At 32.1% G+C, this 9,689-nt stretch overlaps 1 protein-coding gene across 3 annotated transcripts in view; it reads left to right on the top strand.

The window, feature by feature from the left end:
- The window catches only part of Mob1b (MOB kinase activator 1B), a 58,016-nt gene extending 51,311 nt beyond the window's left edge, over positions 1-6,705 (top strand). For all 3 annotated transcript variants that reach the window (XM_076864368.2, XM_076864369.2, XM_076864370.2), the window contains one exon: positions 936-6,705. In XM_076864368.2, the coding sequence (XP_076720483.1) occupies positions 936-1,013 (78 nt within the window). In that variant the 3' untranslated portion in view covers positions 1,014-6,705. The remainder of the gene's footprint in view (positions 1-935) is intronic.
- The last annotated feature ends 2,984 nt before the right edge of the window (positions 6,706-9,689 follow it).

Genomic DNA, 9,689 nt, shown 5'->3' on the forward strand with positions numbered 1-9,689 from the left:
TGCCCAGGTTATTCCTTTCACTAGGAAGGAATGTCACTTTATGCCAGATATTACATAAAATGGTTAACATCCTTTATTACATTTATTTAGTTCCCCACAATAATATCATGAGATAGGGTAATTTATCCTAATATTATTGATGTAAAAACATAACATCAGACCTACTAATAGTATTGATACAAATATTATTAATGTAAAAACAACATCAGGGGCTAGAGTTGTAGCTCAGCGGTGGAGCACTTGCCTCGTATGTGTGAGGCACTGCATTCGATTGCCAGCACCACATATAAATAAGCAAATAAAATAAAGGTCCATCAACAACTAAAAAAATATTTAAAAAATAAAACAAAACATAACATCAGGCCTCTTCAACAAATGAATGGATAAAAAAACTGTGGGATGTATACACAATGGAATATTACTCAAAGAAGAATGAAAGTATAGCATTTGCTGGTAAATGGATGGAATTGGAACACATTATGCTAGGTGAAATAAACCAATCGAAAAGAACCAAAAGCTGAATGTTTTCTCTGATATGCGGATGCTAATTCACAATAAGGTGGGGGGAGAATAGAAATATTTTGGACTAGACAAAGGGGGAGTGAAGGGAGTAGAGGGGGTATGGGAGTCAGAATGATAGAATGAATTGTACATTATTGCCCTATGTGCATATATAGATTACATGATATGTATAACTCTACATCATGTACAACCAGATAAATGAGAAGTCAGTACATTTATGTATGATGTATCAAAATGCATTCTACTGTCATGTATAATTAGAATAAGTAAAAATAAAATATTAAGAAAACCATAACATCAGGTCTAAGACACAGATAATGAATAGGGGAAAAAGTCAAATCTGTATTTCATGATAATCTGCTTTGGAATGGGATGCAAATAATATGTTTTTGCTGTTCTTTCTTTCTGCATAGGAGTTCAACCTTATTGATAGAAGAGAACTTGCACCACTCCAAGAACTGATTGAAAAACTCACTTCGAAGGACAGATAAAAAGGATGCAGAGCTGTGCAAATTGTTCTTCAATTGAAGCTGTGTGGAGTGTATTTGGGTTTTGTTATATTTTGTTTTTTTCTGGATTGTTTTTATCTTAGGTTTGGGGGGCTTGTTTGGGTTCCCTTTTCTTTATTACGAATATATGAAACCATATTCTACTACTAGAGGAAACCAAGAACCATTCTCTACATTTGAAAAGGGGTGAATTTTGTCTTAGCAGCATACAGTATTATTTTTAACCTGGTTTTGGTTACTTGAAGAGTTTTTAATAATATTGTGTGCTAGAAGAAAATGCTTACTTACTGAACTGCTAATGGTTGGGTTCTGTGTTGTGTAAATTGTGGCCCATTTTGAAGTCCCCAAAAGACATGTTTTTAAAGTGCCTTGGCAGGCCCACTTCTGAGGTGCAAAGCACAGACATAGGACTGAGCAGGGCTCAAAATAATATTAGGATTACTACCCAGGGCATTTACTGGTGCAAGTTGTAAAATAATCTATGATAAAAGCCATAGTTGACCTAAGTTGGTGATCTCCAGCTTTTACTACATTGAAGAAACATAATTTCTAAAGGTGTGCATGTAGAACATAAAAATTAGTATTCTTAATTATTTTTGATATTGATGGTAATATATTTCTGTTCAACAAATGCTTAAAGTTCTATGAGCAGATATTTTCCATCTCTTGATATCTGTGATATTGAAACTTGAGGATTTTGAAATGTAATACCTATTGCATTTTGACTTCTTTCTACATGTTAACTGCACTGTAGGTGTAAAACTTCAGGTTATATTAGGATTGCCATCTTCAGAGGTGATGCTAAACTGTGAGGTTTCTTAGCAATTGCCAAATGAGCCATAAGTCTACAGAATCCCCTTCTGTTTCAAAGAGGAGGGGATTGAAGAGTGTGTTTGGTTGGGAAAGGGGTTAATTTCTTGAGGAGTTAGGGATGGAATTAAGTGGGGAGTCAAGTTCTAGAAAGTCCTGTTTTAAAAATCTTTGAATAGAACGGTGTGAAGATTTTAATCAATTATTTTTAAACAGAGTCTTAGAGTTTTTTTTTTTTTTTAGGAATCAGCTTCCATGAGAAGTTAAAAATAAATTATTAATTTTAGGTACAGACATTAAACATTGAATTTAAGGACTTTAGGGAAATTAATCACTTTGTAGCATTTCCATTCAGTGAATGGAGCTAGTATTTGCCTATCATTTTAAAATGATATAGTACCTTTGCTTATTATAGGCCCAGATTGAAGCATTCTGACTTCTGGTTTTTCCACTGTGAAAAAAATAATTTCTTTACAGTGATATCAAACAACAAAAATGCTCATCATTCAATAGTTATTTTTAAATTTTATTTGCCATGACTTTCTAGTAAATTATTACCACCAGTAAGTTTAAAAACATAGTTTTTAGAATAAATATTAATTTGCTTCACTTCAGATTTGTTCTTGAGATTGAGAAATACCCTTTCAGACTTTGTTTTAATTTGACATATTTTGGTAAATCTGCTTCCTTCAGTTAGAACTATATACCCTTCTCTTGGTAGAAACATACCTTTTTCCTAAAATAGAAGAGAATAGAAATGCTGCTCTGGAATCGTGTAGATTACAAAGGCTTTGTGGACAAAAATCTAAAATGAAATAAATTTGTTTTATTAACAAGAAGAACAGTGATACAATTTAATGCCCTTACAATTATGATCACAAGGGAACTGCCTTTTTCTGCATTTCATTTCTAGCAGTTATTCACCAAGTACCAACAGTAGAAGTAATGGAAGATCTTGGCAGGGGTAAATATATTGGACATTTATTGGTGATGCTTATTAATAAACTGCACTGAGAGCTAGCTGACTTCCTTAAAACAAATATTTCAGTGTACAAATAGACAATATCAATCACTATGGGTTGATTCAGAAATAAAATTGGGTGTTGTGAGTTTTGAGTCCTATCTATTAAAATTTTACTCAAATTACTTTTACTCAAAACTTTTCCATATTGCATTTGACTTTTTATCATCCTATAACAAATGGGTTGCAATAGTCATGTGTGGAGAGAATAATAGAAAGTTGTTCTAGATCTTTTAAACCTTACATAATTGTACACTGTAAAAATGGAAAAATATTACTCTAATATTTGATAGTAGGATTTACCTTTCCACAGTATGTAGATAGAAGTTTGTTTTCACTGTGCCAGAATCTCAGGTACCTGTGTCTGAGTGTTCACTTAACAAGTTATTGGGAAACAAGGAGATATGTATGTGTGTATATATGATAATGAAGTATAAAGTTCTCCCAGAGAGAAGCCTGGCATTGTACATGGTGTTAGATGGTTACAAGTAAGGAAACACCAAAGCCAGTGAGAAAGAACTGATTCTATTAAAAAGTTACTTTGACTTGTTGATTCCTATGAGAGTTAGACACCCTTTATAAAATAAGGATCAAAGCTTGATTTTGAAGCAGACTTGCTTACAAAAGTCTATTATATTCTTTTCAGATTTCTTTATTTAATTAAAAATAGCCAAGACAATTATTTCCCCTTGCTGTTTATACAGAGCTACAAAGAAGTTGTTTTTCTCATCCTTTGATAAAAGCATCCTATAAAATGTAAAGTAGTAAGTTAACATAGTATTGTTGTCACTCATGATGTTTTGGTTAAAATGTTGATATGAAGCACATTTTGGGAATTATTTTAAATGATGGAGTAGTGGTGGTGAACAGATGATAACAAAAAGAGTAAACAGTTTTTAGTTAGCAGTAGTGGTGGTGAACAGATGATAACAAAAAGAGTAAACAGTTTTTAGTTAGCTACTGGCTTTCATTATTCCATTTTCCATAAAAACCATGGTATTGAACTATACTAAAATAGTAAGCATGTATTAGTTAGCTGGTGACTTTGGATGTCAGTATACCTTAAAATGAAAGATTTAGATTTCTGTCTCTTTCTACCTTCCCTGTGTTAGTCATTTGTAAATTCTAAATGGTCAGCATAAAATGTATTAAATAACTGAAGATATGTATAATATATTTCAGACTGAATTATTTCCTCCACTATCAGGATGGATAAAGCACTGCAGTCTCTTTATCAAGAAATAGAGATGATGTGTTATTTTACATATGTAATCTCCAGACTCCATTTTATGCATTGGTATTTTCCTTGCTTGTAGGAAAATAGAAAAATGATAGATTTCTTTTACAGCTTTGTCTACACCCTCTCTGAGAGAGGTTTTGATAACCACTGAAATAGTAGAATATGTGCCATACAATATTATGGTGTAGAACTTTCTTTTAAAATGATTGTCATACCTTAACATCCAGTGAGAGTTGATCTTCAGAGTAGTTCCCTTGGGAGCGCTACTTATTCCAGCTATGCTACGAAAGTGTAATGTTTTTGGAATTCCTTTAGAGATGCCAGGAGAACTGGCTTGTAACTATGCAAGAAAATCAATTTCATCATCTTTTTTGGCAGCTTAATATTTATCTGTCCTAATCACCAAACCAAGTGTAACAACTTGGCTGTTCTATGAGAACTAAGCCAACAGGGAAATTCAAAAGAATGTGTCATAGGATCTGAATCTGCAGAAGAGAATGTTTTAACCATTAACTGCATCATTGAATAAAGGAATTATTTTCCTGATGTTACTATTTTGATGACAGTATCATTTGGATGTATAGATTTAATTTTCTAAATTTAGTTGAATTACTTTCTAATTAAATATAATACTATTTTTTAAAAAAAATCCCAGAGCTTCCTTTAGAACTTACTTTTTATTTTTTATTTATTTTCCTGAAAACTTTTGAATTCCATCTTGACTATTATAGGATAGTTTTGATCAAATGGATAGTATGGAAAAATGAATCCAGTGTTTAAAATAGCAGTAGTTTAAGGAAACAGACTCTTTACCTCCATTCTTTTTTTTTTTTTAAACATGTTTTCATTTAAGTTAACAGTCTGACTTTAAAGACTAGAGGTTGTGTGCAAAGAAATTGAAACGTTTTATGTATTAATTATGCTAGATTTTAAGTTTGTCAGAAATAATATATTTAGAATTTTATAACTATTTCACATATCATTTTTAACGTTAAAGTTTGACTTGTTTTGAAAAGATGGGGGCCAAAAATATATTTGTAATTTTGAAATGTGACTGCATACAATGATATTTTGAAACTTACCTAGAATATTAAAGGATATGCCAATTCTTAGAACCACAGATCTACACTTTAAGGACCATTTCTAAAATAATTAAAATGACAAAGAGTTTTACCATGATGTTAAGATTTACCATAGGAATCACTGTTGTTCAGCTATCAGCTTAATTGTGTATGAGATGATACATAGCTAGAGGTAAAGCTATCTCAAGATTTAATGAACAAGTATAATTAGAACATGTAACAAAATTCTGACTGCAGATTATTTGAATTTTAAAACTTTCCTAATAAGTTAATAAAAGCAAATTTATTTTGAAAACATAACAGTGCATTTCATGTCTGCCACTCATAGCTGAACTTTATTTAGACAAAAGAGAAAAAATAGATTAAAATAGGGTTACTCAATTTTATAAGCATAATGCAAGTCTATTTGCAAATAGTGTTATATAATAGAAAACTCTGGACTATAATTCTCAAAGACAGATAGTGAAATCACTGGCCTTTTCTAGCTGTATGTTTTCTTATTCTCCATCTTCTGTTTGAGACATACATACACACATAACAAGAAAACAAAGCAGTTAGGTTGACTTTGTAGGTCTTCATTGTTAGTGATTCTTTAGTGCTTACTGTCAGAATATAGGTTTCTATTTGTTTTGGTTGACAGCTTTCTTTAAATTATGTCACTGAAAAGGATATTAGTTGTATAAAATCAAACAAAATATTTAATTTTTATTATTATTAAATTTTACAGGTGGATGTTTTTACAGGTTTTTGCTTTTTTTTTTTTTCTGAAATACTTAATTGTGCAGATTGTAAAACAGATTTAGTGTATTTTCATTTAGGAACACTTTTCTCCTTAAATTGTTCTGCAGAAATGACTATTTTTAGGGAAAATAGTTTTTTATAACCACTAAATTGTATTTGTTATTTTTGTACATGCATAACCAGGGTGGTGAGGAAGTAATATTTTATGGAATGCTTTTGTTCTATTTGAATTTTTCCTATACATTTATTACTTAAAATTATCACTAAGAACAGTGTCATGAAATCTAGGTTGAGAGTGAATACAGTAAATATGAGAACATGTAGTTTGAATAGATACCATTTCTGAAGACAAAGGGAGAAAAATATTGCCACTGCAAAGTAATGGAAGTATAAGGGCAGTGTTCACATTGTGCAAGTATTTAAGAGAATGTATAGAGACAAAAATCTTACTTTCATGGATATAAATAGTTTCTTAAAGTAGCTGGAAGGGGAAAAATAATTTAAAATACGAAATGCAGCATGGACGCCATATTGTAAACTGTGCCAAGATTATACAAATTGTAGTTGTTATTGATCAGAGTTTAATTATTTCATCATTTTTACTTTAATAGGGGATAATGAATGTCAGAAAATCTGTAATGTTTTATTTGAAAGATGTAAATAATGTATACAGACTTACATGTGATGGGATGGGGAAGTATTTAAATTCTAGGTTTTTTAAAAGGAAGAAACTGAATGTTTATAAGAAAATTAATAAATAGTTACTATGTTTGGCCATGACCTGACTTTGCATTGGTGTTTATTTTTACTATAGGTATTCCTACACTGAACACATTCCAAGGGAAATTGAATATACATGGAGGATGTTTAACATTTCATATTTATTAGGTATTATTTTCTGTAATGTTCACAACCCTAGAAGTTAGTAAATCTCAAATGTTTTATATCCTAGAAAACTAGATAGAGCACAGAAATTGTAAAATTTATTGATGCTATTTTACTATTGGTCTAGGGTTCAAAAACCCTTATATGCCTGAACTTGAAACTAATGTTTGGTTTTTTTTCTTTAATTGATAACAATTACAGTGAGAACAATTTGCAAAATAGTGACTTGTGGACTTTTCCATTAATCTAAGATATTATCTAATATTTTGTCTTCATTTTAGATAATTAAGGAATATCAGAGAATCATTTACTCTGATACCCATATTTCAAAAGGAAATGTGTATTTTAGAGTAATATGCATATTATTATAGAGAGGTATTTATGTTAGAGGCATTTGTGCTTGGATTTTCAAGTTGAGGTAGCAGCCACAATTTTTTAAAATCACTAGTGGTATTTGTGGAGAAGACAAGGAGTCAAAATCCTAGTCAGTGCTGATGGGGACTGTGCATGCTTTAAAAACACCATATTATGGCTGGGGTTGTGGCTCAGTGGTAGAGCACTTGCCTAGCAAGGGTGAGGCCCTGGGTTTGATCCTCAGCACCACATAAAAATAAATAAATAAAATAAAGGTATTGTGTCCAGCTATAACTAAAAAAAAATTTTTTTAAAACCCACCTTATTATTCTGCAATAAAGTATTTATAAAGCATCTACTGTGTATAAAGAAATAAACATACAGTAAAAATTAACTACATTTTGATAATTATGTTAATTGACCTCCACTGTACTAAATGCATGTCATTAATTCCCCATGTAACATTGTCAGGAATAATGCTTTTGGCAATGTAAGTTTCTACATAATTATTCCTTTAAGGCTTAAGTACCTGTGTTTAATAGAAATTTATCAAAAGATTGTACATGCTTTTGTTTTTAAACAGTATCAGTTCAGGGTCACATTTTCCTGATGACCTCATTCATCTTTATAAGCATTCATCAAATAGCTTCTTTTCCATAAAACTATATGTATCTGGTGGCTCCTATATTCTTAAATGCTACTATACTTCCACGTGTCAGATTATTTAGAAAACCCTGACTTCCCTGCTCCTTTTTTTAAGATGACTTCTGTATCCCGCTGTTTCTAGGCAATTGAGAAGATTACAAGTGAAATTTATAATGAAGCTTAGTTGATAAACATTCTTTTTTTTTTTTTAAGAGAATTTTAATATTTATTTTTTAGTTTTCAGCGGACACAACATCTTAGTTTGTATGTGGTGCTGAGGATCGAACCCGGGCCGCAAGCATTTCAGGCGAGTGTACTACCGCTTGAGCCACATCCCCAGCCCGATAAACATTCTTTTATAGAAGTAGTTGGGATGGTATGGGCAATTCCATGGGTTTTATAGCTACTACTTGAGATCAGTATTCAGAACCTTTTATTTTTTCTGCCTTTGCTCTCATTTTGTAAGTCATCAGTTAAATCCTGCCTCCTGTCTTTCCCTCCCTTCCTCCCTCCCTTCTTCCTTTCTTCCTTCCTGACAAGTTCTTACTGTTAACCAGACCAGCCGTGAACGTCTGAGCTTAAGTGATCCTCCTGCTTATATATCATGAGTAGCTGGGACTACAGGCACACAGGTCTTCTCTCTTTTAGTTACACTAAAATTCCCATAGGAGAAACAAATTCCCAAATTGAAGGAGTAGTAAAATTTCTGGCAAGTTCAGGGAACATTCCTAAGTGGCTTCATGCTCTGTGTCCTATTTCAACTCTTTGAAGTTCCAAAACTCTGAAAATGGAAAGTATTTTCTTGAATTAGGAAAACAAAAACCATTTACTCAAAGAATGCATCTATCACAAAGTTAACAGTCTTCTTCCTACTTAAAACTATATATCACTGTGAAAACTATATATTATTGCAAATAATTATTAGTGCTTTTGACTTAACACCCCTATAGTGGGGTGAGGGTAGTTATTTATATACAAAATATGCACTATTTCTTTTGTAAAATTTTGAACTTGGAAATTTTGAATGTCTTTTGTAAAAATTTTGAATTCCAAAACATCTGGCTGCAAGGGTTTCACATAAGGTATTATGAACCAATATCAAGAAGGTGTCTTGAAAAGTGCTTTTCTTAGGTCTCTTCTTGGCTATCCATAAGATATTCAAGAAAATGGGAAATTATGCTGAACTCATTGCTAAGAGAGATTCCCTATTTCCTCCATTTACTTCGTTTATATTTTTGAAGTATACTTTTAAACTTACAGGAACTCAAATTCTCACTGCCGGAAACTAGCAAAGCTAGAATGTGAAAACAGTTTTTTAATTTTTTTCCAGTGCTTAAACTCAAATACTGCACCATACTGCGTTTGTGTGGAAACCACACTTGGAGACTTATACTCCTCATCTCTCCATCTGATCCATATGGAACTTAAGTTGTTTTCTCCTATTGAAGATTTTGGAGGCTCACCTTGCCTTACTTTCTCAGTAGCTGTGAATACTCATTATTTCATATGTTCCCCCAAAGTTTGGGTGTGAAATATGACACTTAGTAGCTTCCCCATTACCTTTTCCCCAACTTCATTGCCATACTTTGATGACAGCTACTTTTCAGCTTCAAGGCTCTAGTAGCTAACCACTGTGAAAAGATAAATGAAAATAAAATAAAGGCATAGCAAGATTATACAGGGAAGTGAGGCTGGAGTTGTGGCTCAGAGGTAGAGTGCTCGCCCAGCATGTGTGAGGCACTGGGTTCAGTCCTTGGCACCACATAAAATAAAATAAAAATATTAAAAGGAAACAGCTTTAAAAAATTACATAAGGGAGTTACAAAGGAGAATTTTTGCTGTTTTCTAGAGTTCCTCCATGGACTTGTTTTAATTTCTGC

Source organism: Callospermophilus lateralis, chromosome 8 (genome assembly GCF_048772815.1).
Source record: "Callospermophilus lateralis isolate mCalLat2 chromosome 8, mCalLat2.hap1, whole genome shotgun sequence".
NCBI lineage: Eukaryota > Metazoa > Chordata > Mammalia > Rodentia > Sciuridae > Callospermophilus > Callospermophilus lateralis.